The 17892-nt window shown below is 46.7% G+C and overlaps 2 protein-coding genes and 1 long non-coding RNA gene across 6 annotated transcripts; 2 read left to right on the forward strand and 1 right to left on the reverse strand.

The window, feature by feature from the left end:
• Window positions 1–1003: 1003 nt before the first annotated feature.
• LOC111256284 lies at window positions 1004–2242 on the reverse strand. The gene is made up of 2 exons (XR_002676312.1): window positions 2112–2242; window positions 1004–1589 (listed from the first exon to the last, which is right to left on the reverse strand). It is a non-coding gene; the product is annotated as an uncharacterized LOC111256284 (long non-coding RNA).
• LOC101765600 (dual specificity protein kinase shkD) lies at window positions 1344–7661 on the forward strand. 4 transcript variants are annotated; one of them, XM_004955253.3, is made up of 8 exons: window positions 1344–1484; window positions 1688–3613; window positions 3698–3775; window positions 4005–4157; window positions 4633–4944; window positions 5107–5229; window positions 5866–5953; window positions 7189–7661. In XM_004955253.3, exons 2-8 carry the CDS (start codon window positions 1928–1930, stop codon window positions 7344–7346), a joined length of 2598 nt encoding a protein of 865 aa, XP_004955310.1. In that variant the 5' UTR covers window positions 1344–1484; window positions 1688–1927; the 3' UTR covers window positions 7347–7661. The 4 variants fall into 4 exon arrangements, with proteins under 4 accessions (XP_004955310.1, XP_022679798.1, XP_022679796.1 ...); XM_022824063.1 differs by lacking the exon at window positions 7189–7661 and adding an exon at window positions 6976–7135; XM_022824061.1 differs by having other exon boundaries at window positions 1346–1484; window positions 1708–3613.
• Window positions 7662–10054: 2393 nt separating this feature from the next.
• Window positions 10055–13703, forward strand: LOC101766291 (phytosulfokine receptor 2). Its single transcript, XM_004955255.4, has one exon. The coding sequence runs from the start codon at window positions 10075–10077 to the stop codon at window positions 13417–13419; it is 3345 nt and encodes a 1114-aa protein (XP_004955312.1). The 5' UTR covers window positions 10055–10074; the 3' UTR covers window positions 13420–13703.
• Window positions 13704–17892: the final 4189 nt, after the last annotated feature.

Below are 17892 nucleotides of genomic sequence, written 5' to 3' on the forward strand. Positions count from 1 at the left end.
TTGTGCCTGTCATGTCACGGTGCTCATGGTTACTGCAATACTGCTGCTACACCAGTTGCTCCTCCAATGGCTATATTGTCAGTTTGTCACGTCCTGAGTGTCGATTTCTCGTTGCACGAAGCAGAGACTGCTATCCCAAGGACATTATCAGCAGACCCAAATGACAGCGGCTGTAACCAATAATTTCTTATGCTCACGCTTATCTCGAGTCTTTACCCTCCATTTCACTCCAAGTTCATGTTTCTATCAGGGGACCCACACCATTTCCATTATTCCGTGACCACTCTTGTGAGTTACGACTTACGAGCAGAGAAGATATCAGAGACGAATGCTCAGTACTGCAAACTGTGATCCACGACCAGTACGTGAAGCTCGGTAGCGTGTTCACGCTAAGCTCCTTTGGAATAAAGGTGAATGGGGGCAACATGGCGCGGTTGATCTGAATGTACTCTTGTTGATGGCGAACCGGTGCCTGCTCGGAGCGCGCGAGCTTGTTCTTGTTGTTGCCCTTGCCTTGCCCTTGGGTGGCCTCTTGCGCATGCCGTGGTTCGGCGGCGGCGGCGCTGCTTCTCTCTTTCCCCCCTCCGGCCGCGCGCGTCTGGGCTCTGGACTTTTTGATAGCATGGGCCGATCCGGTTTGGTTGGTTTAGAATGGAGGCCCAACTCAGCCTAGCGCAACAACAACCGACACAGAATGCAGCCCAGCGAAAAAAAAATTCTCCAGATGCTTCTCTTAACTGCAGCAAATATACAGTATAGCATTAGCTCCATCCAGCCAGCTTGATGCTTTTGTTTGTGCACCTCAAACAAGTGAAAGACTCCAGCAGCTCCAGCTGACAACTGGGCAATGGACGGCCTTATATTATGCTTGGAGAGGAGTCACCGGCCAACACGAGCAACGCCGGCCACATCACACAAACCAACAATGACAGACTGAGACTGGGCATTATTAAGAGCCGCCCCTTGCCCCCGGTCATGTGCCAATGCCTGGAATAACCAATCCTTTACAACAAAACACTCTGCATTCATGTAGCTAGACAGCTCAGTATATGTATTAAAATACAACATGCGTAATTGGTTGTTAAAGGATTATTCAGATTACCAGATAGCTCATACGCTATATATGCATGCTGGCAGCATATTATAAGAGCATATTTAGCAAACTTGGAACTCCGGAGTAAACAAGCAAAAAAAAAAACAATTAATCAAGTGTACCTTCATTCAAAACTGTTATTCTCCCTCTGTCATCATCAGAGTGGCGACTGACGGTAGCCATTGCCGACCCAATCAATCAAATGCCTCTGCTCACAGTCAGAGCTGAGTCAGTCAACAACTCCTGTCCACTCTTGTGTCCAAAACTACCATCCCAAGTTGGCTCAGCCGTCCATATTAGCAGCTCCAGCTCCAACACAGCTGAAGCAAAACAGAGTCCCCCATTTAAGCTTGAGCCCTAGTAGCCGCCCATCAGCTGAAACCGAGTTCAGGTCAGTGACTCTCTTCTGCTTTCTTGTTGCATGCTCTTCCACTTTGATAATTTCGAGTAAGTTTCTGCAACGTTTCATGTTAATCTTGTGCACCCTACTCCTATCCTGAAAATACACAAAGAAAGAGGCACTTGTGAGCTGTGAATCAACTTTTCTACCTTTTTCTGTTTAAAATTTTTGTTGCCATTTTTTTTGTAACTCAGTGCTCAAGACGATCTGACAGGAGTTCAGATTGAAGGTCCTGGACCTACAGATTAAAGGTTCCAACTAGTTTTGCCGCCAAACCCCACTTACACCGCTCCTATAACTCCAGATTTCATGGTAACAAGAGCTCAAAGACATGCAGTGAACTACCGGCTTCAATAGTTCAGTCAACTCGGTGAGGGATTTTCAGTTGAAAAAAAAGGCAACCCTTCAGTTCCAACAATCTCAAAAGCAGTCATATGGACTGGACAGAACAAATGTTTAACATCTGTCAACAGAAACCGCAAAAACAGCTGCCAACATATCCCCCATTCAGTGACATCAGTAGCAGCTCAGGATCACATAACTGGTTCCCTCCAAATCCTTATCAAGTTCAACCAAGGAAGATAAAGTTTATTTGCAACTTTGGCGGCACATTCTTACCAAGGCCAAGTGACGGAGAGCTCCGGTATGTCGGCGGAGAGAGGCATCTGGTTCAGATTAACCGGGACATGTCATGGCATGAGCTGACCTGCAAGACAACAAAGCTAATTAGGCGGGATCACACAATCAAGTACCATCTCCCAGGGGAGCAACTGAACATGCTCATTTCCATCACCTCCGATGATGACCTTCGAAATATGATTGATGAGTGCATTGTGCTAGAAGCAAACAGAGAAAGGCTTACCATGTACCTTTTCTCTGCTAAAGACGATGAGCACAATGTGCACTTACTTGTCACATGCTCATCCTATGCAGAAAAGGAAGCGCAGTTCATTGCTCTCATCAATGGACTCACCAGACCAATCGTGGCATCAAGAATGCAAAGCATTGGCAGCACCTCAACCAATGATCTAGATCAGGCGATGCTTGGTATCAAAGATGATAGACTACCAGCAGGCACGGAAGAGGAAAGTTCACTGTACATGAAAGGTAAGCCCTCACAAAGGATCGTTGTAGAACCGCCAAAAGCATCAAGTGGATCGCTGGAGAAGACACTTCCAACTCCAAACTTTTTAACACGGATGGCCAAAAAAGACAAGGCAAAAAACAGAGAAGGTGACCTGATCACCTCTGGAAGAAAGATAACTGGTGTTCACTTCAGCCCATCTGTGCCAGCTGAATCCATACATGCAGCTAAGAGGGAGGCAGGTAGTGATCAGGCTGTCTCAAGGCATCAGCCAGAACTCGAGCGAACTGCTACAATCACAATCGAAAAGGGCATTCAAGCTGCAGGAACTCAGGAAAAAGGATCACCAAGAAAAGAGCTGCTGATACCACCGGACAACAGCAATGTGAATAAATTATTGTCCAATTCAAACAACAATAGTCCAACACCACACACAAGTCGAGCCGCATATGAAGTGCCTGCATCTTTATCAAGGGCCCCCAAGAAAGCAGCGAATCAACAAACAAGCTCTGACAATAACAAGATGAAACCAGGAGGGCACAACAGCCAGGAAGAAGGTATGTCTCATTCAGCACAAGAACCACAGATGAAGAACAAAAACTACCAATTGCAAAATAAGATGGAGATGTCTGGACATGGTCCTGAGTCTGTGACTCCTATGCAATGCCATGATAATATGGGGATCAGTTCAAACCATACTCTTGAGAAGTCGGTTGCAACCAACAGCAGGACGAAGCAACAGCCAGAAGTTCCTATTACGCGGAGTAACACTTCGAAAGAAGGTCATCCTTCTAAGGTTTCTAGCAATAGTGAAGAAACAATATTTTCTAGCCCTTTTACATCTTCAGACAAGACAACTGAGCTGAAACAACATACTCTAGTGCGTGCTTCCAGCGAGAGACAGCAAGAGCGACCCAGCAGTCCAAGACCTGATGAACAGTCATCAAGAATGATAAAATCTCGGTCAGTTGGTGCTGATAGAAATAGTCCTCAAGAAGTTAAAGATAACACTGTGCCATTGATCTCAGAGCTTGAAGTACATCCCCGCATCTTATTTCATACAGTAATTTGAAAGGAAAAAAACTCACTGCATAACTTCTGAATAACCCTTTTCTGGTAGGAACACAGAACCAAGAACACTGAACAAGGTCTTCCCAAATCTGTAGCATTGAGCCGGGGTCTTACAACTAACGTCCAGGTTTGACTTACAGTATTCTTTAACAAAGCTACTTGAAGCTCAAATTGCACTGGCATGAAAAATAACTGAGAGAATAGAAAGAAACAAGTAAAAAAAGACAATGTATCCGTAATACAAGACTTAAATGGGCATATCCCAAAAGAAAGGATTTATCAGCAAATATCCCTAAGTTTCTCATTAAACAAAATCCATGCAGTACTTATTCCTATAATTGATGAATATGTGGCAGATAATAAGCAACGAGGACCTTGAAGATCTCCGTGAGATGGGCTCTGGTGCATTCGGAACAGTTTTCCATGGAAAATGGAAGGGGACAGATGTTGCTATTAAACGGATAAAAAACAGCTGCTTTATGTTACCATCACCTCAAGCAGACAAGCTGGTAAGCCTAGATAATTTTCACCAGCATGTTTTGAAGTCACAGCCAAGGGGTTCTTAGCCCATGGTCACCCCAGATGGGACCAAGTTCAGTGATTTGTCAGTTTAGGAGGTTGAAGTTAATCAATGATAGCTTTTTTACTCTGGGTAACAAAACACCCTCGTGATTTTGCATATGTATCATGTTACCATTAAGAATAGGCATGCACTGGTATTTCATGTTAACTGAGAATTAAGATCATCCAGGATCTTGTCTAAACAACCTAAGCCTGCAAATTATTGACGTGTTACACGGGCCAAGCAGTCAGCTGCTATGTTTGGCCCCAAACACAGGCTAGTATGGCCACAGAATATTATCTTGATACAGATTTCAGAATCAGAGATTTTTTATAGAAATTATTAATTACTCTCAACTAGATCCTGATGAAAGAAGGCATGAATGTTGCATTCTTAGAAATACAACACGCGTAAACTTGCAGATTACAGAATTTTGGAGAGAAGCAGACATCATCTCGAAACTTCACCACCCAAATATTCTGGCACTGTATGGAGTTGTAAATAATGGACCTGGAGCAACATTAGCTACTGTAACAGAATTCATGGTCAATGGATCTCTGAAGAAAGTCCTCCATCGCAAAGACAAATATCTTGATTGGCGCAAACGGATCATGCTTGCAATGGATGCAGCCATTGGCATGGAGTACTTGCACTCCAAGGACATTGTCCACTTTGATTTGAAATGCGATAACTTGCTAGTGAATGTTAAGGATCCATCTCATCCCATTTGCAAGGTAAGTTAGATTTCAGTGACACAAATTTTGTTTCACCTCAAATTCTAAATGCATTGCTGCCAAAAAAAGAAATTCAAAATGAAGCATGTTGAAAAGATGGTATGAAAGCTGAAATTTTGCATACAACTAAAGTTGAACATAACAGAGAATCAATTACTACAGGTTGCTGATTTTGGTTTATCAAAGATGAAACAAGCCACCCTGGTTTCTGGTGGAATGAGAGGAACTCTTCCATGGATGGCCCCAGAGTTGCTGACAATGAGTGGCACTAAAGTATCTGAAAAGGTACTATTCTGAGTCTTCTTAATGATTGCAAGTGCCACAGTATTACACAATGCTGACAAATCATGGTTTGTGTATGCCTTTTATCTAAAATGTGTAATGTCAAAAAATATCAATCAGCTTCTCTTTACAAACCAATCTAACTGCTCCCACATGTTAAAAAGAAAAAGAAAAGTTAAACAAGCAGGAACTATGCTATATGTCTTTGTACATTTGGCAACATTAAGGTGCTTGGGGAAACAAACTGACAGCATGCTGTCAGCAAAAGAAGATTGTTACCATAGTTTAACACACAAAGATTTGATTTAACAGGTCAAGGTAACAGACAGCCAATTGAGTGATATTTTTAGCTGGGTTCTTTATAACAACAAAGATGTAGGTTACATTTCAGAAACAAGAGATTGATGTACGTGCTGTTTTCTTTACAGTCATCACCATGTAACTTTATCCAAATCATACCATGATTACAAAGAAATTTGATTTATGCATTGGCAACTATTATAAATATAATGGGCATGTCCTTAACAAAAAGCTACAGTGTTCTCACAAGCAACTTATGAAACCTTAAAGTGTCGAATTAAAGCATAACAAGTAATTCTGATTTCTAGCCTAAATACATCTTCTTTTGTGTTGATACAGATTGATGTCTATTCTTTTGGAATTGTAATGTGGGAAATTCTCACGGGTGAAGATCCATATGATGGCATGCACTATGGAGGAGTCATAGGTATGCATATATTAAAAACTTTCCCTCTGCAAATTGAATAACACACCTTCCGTGTTGCTTGACTAGAAATATGGGTGATTTGTTTGATACAAGTTCAATTTTGAATATGCAAGTCATTACTTAGGAAGCTCTAGGACATTTTTAAGTGACTGAAGCCATGTCTTGCTACAAAAATGTACTCCTGAGGTAAAATTTAAGAAGTAAGAGATGTTTTGGGATGCCTGCAGTGTCATGCCATGGTATTGCAGCATCAGATATACTGTTGACATTTAGATTGTCTCTCGGCAATCTAAGTCAATCCATTCCATTTTCATTAAGGCCCCGTTTGGATCATTGGAATTGAATTCCATCCTAATAATTATAATTTAGACACAAATTAATTAAGCTAATATAATTGTATGTGGAATATAGTTGTATATTATAGTTGGTGATATGGGAGAGATACTTGTATGCTGCACTTCTACCATAGAGAAGCGAGTCTAAGAGCGTGCTATAAGAATTGAATTCCATTCTAATAACCATAATCTATAGAATCAATTTCCATCTCCCACCCCATGAATTTAAGATAGACTTATATCTAAACTTTGGAAAGTTGTGGAATGCCACATTCCAACATAAATTAGCATACTCCATTAAATAGATTCCAATTCCTTGGACCCAAACGGGGCCTAAAGGAAAAGGGAAAAAAAAGGAAAGAAAGAAAAGCCATTTGTGTAAAAGGAATACCATTGTGCTGTGCCCGTTATCTGTAAAGCCAGAATAACGAATTAGCATTCCCTTGTCTAAATTCATCTGGTCCCAATCTTAATTCAATCTCACTTGAGTGGAAGCCCAGATAGGTGACATCTAGATTAGAACCTTGGCCAGTTGGATTTCCAGGTTCGTCAGGGTCATGCATTATAGAGAACTTTGAGTGCATGTTGTCTGGGTTGTTCGTTGTGGTGACGATAGCTGGGATTCTGGCCGACTTTATCCTATATCGTTGCAAGCAACGATTTACTTCTGGCTGTCCATGGACACAGCTAGCTACACTCACTGGCCTATTGTTGAAAACAAGCAACCTTACAGAAGTTGCTTTAATCAAGAAGCATATCGGTACAATATGATGCTCTACATATTCTTATGGATGCACTCTGATACAGACTACAGATATTGCAGATATACATGGTAATAAAATCAAATATCGTACCTTTTTGTCTGCTCTGGTAAAAGTAATTGCTGATGGTGATATGCAGGGGGTATTTTGAGCAACACACTGCGGCCACCAGTGCCAGCTTCATGTAACCCAGAATGGAGGAAACTGATGGAGCAGTGCTGGTCAACTGAGCCCGAGAGACGACCTGCCTTCACTGAAGTAGCATCCCGTCTTCGTGCCATCCTAGAAGCAAGCTAGAACGAATCTCTATAAATGAATTTGCATGAATAACCACTCCCCATCCATCAGAACACTTTACCTGTCAAAGCATGATGTAGCCATGAGCTGAAAATGGTACCAAGTACCAGTATGAAAATTGAAAAGCATTAAACTCCAGACAGTCTCCCCAAAGTTAACTATGGGAAGCTTATTCTGACTTGGCATACCATGTAAATTTAAGATCTAAATGCAGCTGTGCTGTTACTGAACATGTAGATGAAAAGGGAAGTAGAAGTTCCATCAACCTTTGGACATTCTTTATTTAATCTGTAAATTTAATCGTTATTAGTCTGAGGGCTGAGGCTATCCAGAGTCCATCTCCTAATTGTTTCAAGTGCACAAGTGTTGAGCAGCTGAAGCCCGAGATCGAATGTATTAAGTCTGTCTTGCAGTTGACTGAAGTTGGGCACTAGCTCCAATAGTTGGAAGCTAGTCAAGGTGGTGGTACAAGATCCGCTGATCTTCGTCTATCTAGGAACGGATTATGCCAAGGCAGAAGAATGGAAGGAGTACGTCGAGGAATGACGCCGGCCGTTGTTACTCACTTGGTGTCGGTCGTCCATGCGCCTTGCCATAGACAGACGGAGGCGAAGGTTGATGAAGGCTGGGTGGGGGCATTGGAGCCCGGCATTCCATCGAACAAGTTGAGGGCGTGGGCGTGGAAAATTAAGGCGAGCGCACAACACAAGGACGTGGTGGGAAGCCGCGACATGGTCGGCAGGCACTGCGCACAGCATGTCGCTGAGGCTGAGTGGAAGAGTGGGGGGCTGCCGGTGACAATGCTCCCCGCCTGAATATGCGCGCGTGTCTCGATTTGGACGGCGGTAACAAGCTGGTGGCGCCGACGGTGGGGGGAGGAGGCGGACGAAGGACAGGCTGGTGGGCTTCCGCTGCGATTTAGACAGAGGACGGGCTAGGCCCAGTGGGGAAAGAAGGCCGGGCCGGAAGTCGCTAGCTTTTTTGGCAAAAACGAGAGAGACTTGGGCCTTGAGCACAGTACAGTCCCAGGCAGTAGAAATGAATATATATATTTTTACTGTGGCACAGAAAATGACACGTGCATGCCGAAATCAGAGAGAGAGAGAGAGAGTGCACGCACTCGAGGGCTACTGAGCTCAGCTCTGGTCTGGTCTGAACCCCTCCAAACCAAAGTCCACCACCGTGTGAAAACGTACACGAACACATCCTTTCTCGTGGTCCCTTTTTCTCACACTCTGTGCCCAGTGCCCACTCTCCTTTCTATTTTTTTTTTGGTTGGAGCCGGAGCAAAGGATACTGGAGAGAGGGGGGGAGCCAGTACTACCATGTGAGGCCTTGTTTAGTTTTCAATTTGGGAGTTGTAAAATTGGTATTTTGCCATAAATGCGCAACTGTAGCGTTTCATTTATATTTGTGAATTATTGTCCAAATATTGACTAATTAGGCTCAAAAGATTCGTCTCGCAAAGTACAACAAAACTGTGCAATTAGTTTTTGATTTCGTCTACATTTAATACTCCATGCATGTACCGCAAGTTTGATGTGATGGGGAATCTTCTTTTTGCATAGTGTCAAAGTTGGGAGTTTGGAGGGAACTAAACATAGCCTGAAATCCTTTTTGCCTCAATATATACCAACTTGCCACCTGGTACAAGTTTTTATAATGTCCTGTAAAGACAGCAGTATACTTGGATTTTTTGTTTCAAATATACTTGCCATTTGGCTAGAATTTATTCCCTCCGTTCCAAATTGAAGGTCGTGACTTTTCTAAGTGCATACAAATTAAAAAATTAAAATAATCTATAATTTAAAATGAGGGAATAAGATAATTCGAAGGACCGCTGGGATCAGAAAAAAAAAGAAATAGAATATGCACCCGGTTACTGAGCAGCAGAAGGTGGCATTTACTCCGAGACTGGTACAACGAGTGAACGACAATGTAAAATAATGCGGTGATTTGTTGGTTTCAGAACGGTAGGAGCATCGCAGTAACGCCTTCCGGCTGCATTAATGGCTACGGCTGGGGGGTGCATGCATCGAGGAACGCAACGGGGAGGAAACGGACATGACACTCCAACCGCCCGCAGCCCACTGCCCACCGCATTCAGTCGCTTCTCTTCTCCCTCCTCTCGTCAGTCCCTGCCTGGCCTGCAACTGCAAGAGAGGAGGAGGAGGACTGCAACTGACGCAACCTTTTCCCTCTCCTCTCTGGCTCTCTCTCTCTCCTCCCCACGCAGTCACGCACAGCACACGCAGGACGAAGACGAGGAGGCAGGCAGTGGGGCTGTACTGGAGTGGACTTTGGAGTTTGGATACGAGGTGTTAAACTTTAACAGTGTCACATCGGATGTTCGGATGCTAATTAGGAGAACTAAATATGAGCTAATTATAAAACTAATTGCAGAACCCTGTGCTAATCCGCGAGACGAATCTATTAAGCCTAATTAATCCATCATTAGCAATTGGTTACTGTAGCACCACATTGTCAAATCATGGACTAATTAGGCTTAATAGATTCGTCTCGTGAATTACACTTCATCTGTGCAATTAGTTTTGTAATTAGCCTATATTTAATACTCCTAATTAGCATCCAAACATCCGATGTGACAGGTGTTAAATTTTAACACTTGGTTGCCAAACAGGCCCCCACCCCCTCCCCTCCACTCCACTCCACTCCACCGTCTCCCATCCCCACCCGGCCACCCCCCATCTCGCACGCGCATCATTGCATGGCTGAGCTTCCCTTCCTTCCTGCTCCCCCTGCCTCCCTCCTCCCACTACTCGCCACTCCACTGTCCACTCCCCCTCAGTCGCTACGCTCATCATCACCACCCTCCCCCTCGCGGCGCCTGCCTGAGAGGAGACGAGAAACTTCACACCGCCTGCAATGCTGCTGCTGCCGCCGCCGCCGCCGCATTGCCCCACCCTCTCCGCCGCCGCCACCTGCTAAATCTCCTCTTGCAATCGCGCAGCCTATGCCGCCGCGTCCCCGCCCGAGCCCCAAATCCATGGCCGCCAAATGCGCACTCCTGCTCCCACTCCTCCTCCTCCTGTCGCGCGCCGCCGCCGCCGCGGCAGCCGCGCCGTGCCACCCGGACGACCTCCGCGCGCTGCGGGCCTTCGCCGGGAACCTCACGGGCACCGGCGGCGCCGGCCTCCGCGCCGCGTGGTCCCCCTCCTCCTCCTCCCCCGCCGCCGCCGCGTGCTGCGCCTGGGACGGCGTGTCCTGCGACGCCGGCGGCCGCGTCGCGTCCCTGCGCCTCCCCGCGCGCGGCCTCGCGGGGCCCCTCACGGCGGCGCCGCTCGCGGGCCTCGCGCGCCTGCGGGACATCGACCTCAGCCGCAACGCGCTCGAGGGGCCCGTCTCCGCGGTCCTCGCCGCCGTGCCCCCCGGAATCCGCGCCGCCAACCTCTCCTCCAACCTGCTCGACGGCGCGCTGCCGGACCTCGCCGCGCTCCCGGCGCTCGATGCCCTCGACGCCAGCAACAACTCCATCTCCGGCGCGCTCGCGCCCGACCTCTGCGCCGGCGCGCCGGCGCTGCGGTTGCTCGACCTCTCCGCCAACCGCCTCGCCGGCGCGCTCCCGTCCTCCGGCAACGCCACCCCGCCGCCCTGCGCCGCCACGCTCAGGGATCTCTCACTGGCCTCCAATGCCTTCACGGGCGCCCTCCCCGCGGCGCTCTTCGACCTCACCGGCCTGCAAAGGCTCTCCCTCGCGTCCAATGGGCTCACCGGGCAGGTGAGCTCTCGCCTCGGCGACCTCAAAAACCTCACCTTTCTGGATTTCTCCGGCAACCGCTTCTCCGGCCACCTCCCGGACGTGTTCGGCGACCTCGCGTCCCTGGAGAATTTGGCCGCCCACTCCAATGGCTTCTCCGGACAGCTACCGCCGTCGCTGTCTCTGATGTCATCCCTCCGTGTGCTCGATCTCCGGAACAATTCCCTGTCTGGTCCAATTGCTCGCGTCAACTTCTCTGGAATGCCGCTCCTTGCTTCCGTTGACCTTGCTACAAACCATCTAAATGGTACACTCCCTGTCAGCCTAGCCGGCTGCCAGGAGCTCAAGTCGCTCAGCCTTGCCAAGAACAGGCTGACCGGCCAATTGCCCCAGGATTACAGCCGCCTCGCTTCACTGTCCATGCTGTCACTCTCCAACAACAGCCTGCACAACATATCAGGGGCGCTCACCGTGCTCGGTGCCTGCAAGAACCTCACCACGCTGATTCTCACCAAGAATTTCATCGGTGAGGAGCTACCGGGTGATGGCGTTCGTGGGTTTGACAGCATGGAAGTGCTGGCCCTTGGTGATTGTGCTCTTATGGGAAGGGTTCCAGAATGGCTGACTCAGTGCACGAAACTGGAGGTGCTTGATCTGTCCTGGAACCAATTGGTTGGCACCATCCCGTCTTGGATTGGCGACTTTGAGTACTTGAGCTACTTGGATCTCTCAAACAATACCTTGGTCGGTGGGATACCCAAGAGCTTGACACAGCTGAAGAGCCTTGTCACTTCCAGGCAGTCACCGGGTATGGCGTTTACTAGCATGCCGCTGTATGTGAAGCACAACAGGAGCACAAGTGGTCGGCAATACAACCAGCTCTCCAACTTCCCGCCATCATTGTTTCTAAATGACAACGGCCTGAACGGGACTATCTGGCCTGAGTTTGGAAACTTGAGGGAGCTACATGTGCTGGATCTGAGCAACAATTTCATATCTGGGAGCATTCCTGATGCATTGTCCAGGATGGAGAATTTGGAGGTTCTTGATCTTTCATCCAATAATCTCAGTGGATCAATTCCATCGTCCCTGACAGAGCTCACCTTCTTGTCAAAGTTCAGTGTGGCTCACAATCACTTGGTGGGGCAGATCCCAAATGGAGGGCAGTTCCTCACCTTCTCCAACTCAAGTTTTGAGGGTAACCCTGGTTTGTGCAGGTCAGGTTCTTGCAACCTAAATATGTCTGTGGAAACTCCTAATGGCAAGGAGGTACAGCCTGCAGGAAGCATGAGGAACAGGAAAAACAAAATACTCGGGGTCGCTATCTGCATTGGATTGGCCCTTGCAGTATTTTTAGCTGTTATTTTGGTCAACATGTCAAAGAGGGAGGTCAGCGCTATTGATTATGAAGAAACTGAGGGTTCCTGTCACGAATTGTATGATTCCTACTCGAAGCCGGTGCTATTCTTTCAGAATTCTGCAGTGAAGGAGCTAACTGTCAGTGACCTCGTCAGATCAACAAACAACTTTGATCAAGCCAACATAATAGGATGTGGTGGGTTTGGTCTGGTGTACAAGGCCTATCTCCCTGATGGGACAAAGGCAGCAGTGAAGAGGCTCTCTGGTGACTGCGGGCAGATGGAGAGGGAGTTCCGTGCTGAGGTGGAAGCACTGTCACAAGCTCAACACAAAAATCTTGTAACCCTGAGAGGGTACTGCCGCTATGGAAATGATAGGCTTCTGATCTACTCTTACATGGAGAATGGTAGCCTGGACTACTGGCTTCACGAGAGGTCAGATGGTGGTTACATGCTGAAATGGGAGTCAAGGCTCCGGATTGCTCAGGGTTCAGCCAGAGGGCTGGCTTACTTGCACAAGGTTTGTGAGCCCAACATCATCCACAGAGATGTGAAGTCCAGCAACATTCTTCTGAATGAAAATTTCGAAGCATGCCTAGCTGATTTCGGGCTTGCAAGGCTAATACAGCCCTATGACACACATGTGACTACCGATCTAGTAGGTACCTTGGGGTACATACCACCGGAGTACAGTCAATCGGTGATCGCCACGCCTAAAGGAGATGTCTTCAGCTTTGGTGTAGTCTTGCTTGAACTGCTCACTGGCAAACGCCCTGTGGATGTGTCCAAGTCCAAGGGATCCAGGGACTTGATCTCTTGGGTTCTTCAGATGAAGTCTGAAAAGAAGGAAGATCAGATTTTCGACAGACTGATATGGAGCAAAGCGCATGAGAAGCAACTGCTGTTGGTCCTTGAGATTGCGTGCAAGTGCATTAGCCCAGATCCTCGACAGCGGCCGTCAATTGAACAAGTCGTCAGCAGTCTTGACAATGTGTGATCATTGTCATATCGTGTTGATTGCCAGTTCCTTCTTTTTTTGATTAAATTAAAGGCTAGGAGTTACTGACATGAGAGATAAACAGAGTAGAAAGCAATCTGAGTACATTTGGATAATGCAGGTGCAGACCATTAGGTGTACATAGGTGTGGTGTCATGGCATTATATAGCGGACCAGAATTAAATTGGGTCTTGTTTTTTATTTTCAGTAACTCAGTGTTATGTGAAAATATAAATTCCCACATCAATGTTCTTGCAGCAATATTAATGTGTCATATTTTATCAGCCGATGTGCCTTTAAAATGGTTTCTCCTGTGATTACTGAATTTCAGGACAGTAATGTAGTTTACCATAAAAAATGCAGAATCTGTTTAAAGTTGATAACTGTGGTGGATACATTCAGGTACTGGGGTAATATGAACAACATGGTGGAGACTTTCAGATGACAAATCCTCTTTCCAAGGAAAGGTAATAAACAGAGTGGCACTTTCTGTTTACATGGAGGGACTGACTTTCAGAGGTGGGGGAAACGGCTAAGCACCCTATAGCTAAGCTAGCTACTTGTTGTAGGTTCGAACGAGCACACCCACAAGGCAAGGACGGCAGCAATCAGAAGGCATTGTACTGGATTGATTGTGTTCCCTGATGACATTCCTGGTTCCTAGTTGGAAATAATCATGTCATGGGAGTCATCTCTAACCAATTAGTTTCTGTTCAAGAAGCACATATAAGAAGCTAGAGTCCACGACGAATGAGCTAGTTAAAGAACGTAAAATCAATGCCACTCTAAACAACAGGGAGCTTCAGCCATGAGACGAGGGCCCGGCCGCTTTCTCGACTTCATGGCCGCCTCCTCACATGGCAGCAGCGATTAGGTCGACGAGAACGCAAGCTAGGACGACGAACATCCAATCGTGCCCACAGAGTACGACGAACATGACTACGATGAACATGGAATAATTATGCCATGAAGAATACATGGAATGGAATTATATCAGCCAAATTAATTAAACTGCATTACATTTTACTTCTATTCCCTTCTATTAATTGCTAACATAGGATAGACCTCATCGATCGCATCAACAAAAGCTGCACATAATCTCTGTACCTTTTTCTTGCTGAAAATCATGCTAGGATCCTTGGGGAAAATGGAATAAAGAAACTAGTGGTATGAGACAGAGAGATAATGACGCGTTGGTAAGATCAGACTACTGACTATTGTGGTGAACAGCCGGTTCTTTCTCAACAAGACTGTACGATTGCCATCTTTTATCTACGAACTATATATATTGCCTCGAGCTGTCAGCTAGGGATGTCAATTGCTGCTGATGGCGTGCTTGATCGAATTTGTTAAGCTGATAAGTTTTATTTCACGAAAGGACCGATTTAACCCGCGCAATACGGAACTGAATACGAAACTCCATGACCCTGCTGTACCACCGTCAGTGGAAGTAAACAAGCTGCATGCATGAGTAATATTTGGCTGAGCGTCGTCTAGAAAAAAAATGTAATATTTACTTTAAATTGCTGTAACTTTTGAACGAGGTGTTCGTTTCAAATTTCGTTTGTATATTTGGGCTCTGCGCGACGAGACGAACAAAACTAGACCCCACTTGGATATGTTTTGAAGACTTTTTATATTAGTAGCAACATATGCGTAAAGGTGTGATAGGAGATTATTAAAGGAGTTGCTACCATGCATATATTAAAGTTGTGTTGGCGCTAGAAATCGGTCAACCGAATCCCAGCGACCGACACACGACCCGGGAGAATCTGCTTAGCTCCTGTTCGGGTGAATGCCCTGGTGCGGTTCACGCGGCGTGCCAGCCAATCTGACCTGTTGATTGGCAAGGAAGAATTCGTGTCAGGTCCAGAAATCACGATCGGCTAAGTTTCCGATCTCGATAGAGTTTATCAGCGAATCGGCCGATTTACTGTAGTAATGAAATCGGCTATAAGACAGCCTGATTTCTGTAGCCTTGTAGACAGGAGATTGCTAAAGTAATCGGTACAAAGCTATGATAACGACACTAGGAACAGATCTAATCGGCAACAGATAAATTTAATAGCAGAATATGGAAAGAGCCGAGACTGCCGATTCCTAGCTGGATAACTGGTGATAAAGACTAGAAAAGCAGGTAAAACCTATGAATCTAGCAAATATCGATAACTAGTGAATAAATCTAAACGAAACAACAGCGATACGCCTGAAGTTAAAGCTTAGATATTACTCGATAAACGGAACTTACAGAATCGGCCGGAGATCAAGATGATGCAGCCCTGCCAACCCGCACGAACTCGTGAAAAAAGAGGAAAGTAATGGCGAAGTCGCCTGCTTGAAAGTAAGTACGAGGAAAAAGTAGTTTGTTGTATTGATTGGTTGATGATTACAGATTTACAAAGGTAGCTATTTATAGCCCCGTACAGATAACTTCTTAACCGACTAGAATTCTATCCCTAATTCAAACAGAAAACGAATATCTACAAGCACAATTCGTGCTAAGTTGGTTACTCTACGCCTCATGGGCTGACTTCCACCTTATCCTTCCATCCCTTTCCGAGCCCATACAAGCCCAATTAGCCCATCCCCCTAATCGGCCGATTCCTTATCGGCAAAAGATTACCGATTGGGACCCTGGTATATTCGACCCAAAGTGAGACAGAAGTCACCGGCCGATCTCACACTGCAGCACCATTTGGCTGATTCCCAACTGTGCTTCTCCAATTCCCCCTCTTCTTGGCGCCGATCCTACTAGTGACGAAATCTGGCGTCAACACATGCCCTCCAGTTTCGGAGTAAAACATAGTCTTTTACTTCGAAATTCTTTATAACCTCCCCTCCGAAACGGCCGCAGTGAAAATATCCTTCCGTTTCGCGGTCTTCCAGCTGATCATTGCAATTTTTCGAAACGGGCGCCCACGACAGCCACTACCCCCGAAAAACTCGAAGCGCCGGCGCGGTGAAAATTCCATTTTTACCCCCCTTCAGGCATCCTTTAAATAGCGCTCCACTCGCACCTCATCTTCAAGCTTACGTCTCTTTTCCCGGCGCGCGCGCCTTCTTCTTCCTTCAGCACCTTTCTCTTGCCGCCGAAGCTTTCTAGCTCCACCTCCTGTTACTCTTCCCTCTTCTCTTCCAATGGCGGCTCCTTCCGGCAGCTCTCCCGCACGCGACGCCCCAGAGGTAACACCTCCGGTGGTAGTGGCGACAACCATCACTCCATCCACAGATGAAGGAGCTTCATCGGAGATCCCAATGGCGATCCCCATCGTGGCCCCGTCGTCCGCATCCGTATCGGCGACCATGCCGATCACTCAAAACTTCATCCCAGAGGTAAATACCGAATCCTTCTTCTATCGGCAATGTATTCACCTTAGATCTGTTTCTTACTTTTCTACACTCCCCTTCTTTTTTAGGCAGTTAGGCATAGAATTACCATTCACCTTACGGGAAGCCCCGGCCTTGTTTGTCTCGGTCCCATGGGAAACCCAGATCCAATAGATCTCATAAACTTGGAAACCGACCGGATACCCTTCAAACTGTCTGATATGAACTTAGATCATTGGTTGGGCACTTTTAGATCCTGGCCGAATGAAACCCCAGGTTGGAGGGAGTGGTACCAACGGGTAGCCGCTTCAAAGAGCGTCTCATGGGAGGAGCTCAAAATCGGCCAGTGCATCAACCTTTCCTTATCTCAGATGGAAAAAAATGAGCCGTTGGTAATGGCGGCTTCTTATTTTTGGTCTGATGCACTTAACGCCTTCTTATTTGGGCACGGTCCTATGACCCCAACACTGGCCGATGTGGTCCTGTTGACCGGCCTTGACATATCTTCCCCGGACACACCCTTCCACCTTTTAGCCGTAACGTCACATCGGCTGGACACAAGGGGAATCGGCGGGTGGAAGGGTTTTATCAGAAGCAATAAGAGAACCGGGACCGTTGAGAATAGGGAGCACACAGCTTTCCTGATGATGTGGCTAGAAAAGCACTTCTTTTGCGGAAGAGCTGCCGGCCCGACAACTAATACCCAGGCCTTAGCCGAAGCATTGTCTAGGGGAAACCATATCCCCCTTGGGAAACATCTGCTAGGGGCCACGTACCATATGCTCCATCAAATCGGCATAAGACTATCCAAGGGAGAGCCGATCGGCAATCAAGGCGGGCCTTGGTGGTTCGTCAACCTATGGTTGAACCTTTACATGAGCAGAATCACCCAGCAGCCGGTGGACCGCATGACGTTCCCCAATATCGAATCGGCGGAGGACCCTACCGAACGCCGCCGATGCATGTCCTTTGGCGAAGCGGCGTCAGCTTTTCCAGGTTGCGCGTATTCTGCTACAAAGGTAGCCGAGTACTTTCGGTGCTTCTACAACGGATTTAATGAAGACGCAACCATTTGGTTTCCGTATCAGCGAGATGACCCAGTCTTTGAACTCCCCACTTGCTTCGATTCGGCTTCCGGCCGATTTG

Source organism: Setaria italica, chromosome II (genome assembly GCF_000263155.2).
Source record: "Setaria italica strain Yugu1 chromosome II, Setaria_italica_v2.0, whole genome shotgun sequence".
Taxonomy (NCBI): Eukaryota; Viridiplantae; Streptophyta; class Magnoliopsida; order Poales; family Poaceae; genus Setaria; species Setaria italica.

Coding starts and splice junctions, on each gene's coding strand:
- LOC101766291 (XM_004955255.4), top strand. CDS start 10,075: ATGGCTGAGCTTCCCTTCCTTCCTGCTCCCCCTGCCTCCCTCCTCCCA.
- LOC101765600 (XM_004955253.3), top strand. CDS start 1,928: ATGGACTGGACAGAACAAATGTTTAACATCTGTCAACAGAAACCGCAA. Junction 4,158..4,632: donor CACCTCAAGCAGACAAGCTG/GTAAGCCTAGAT, acceptor GTAAACTTGCAG/ATTACAGAATTTTGGAGAGA. Junction 4,945..5,106: donor CATCTCATCCCATTTGCAAG/GTAAGTTAGATT, acceptor CAATTACTACAG/GTTGCTGATTTTGGTTTATC.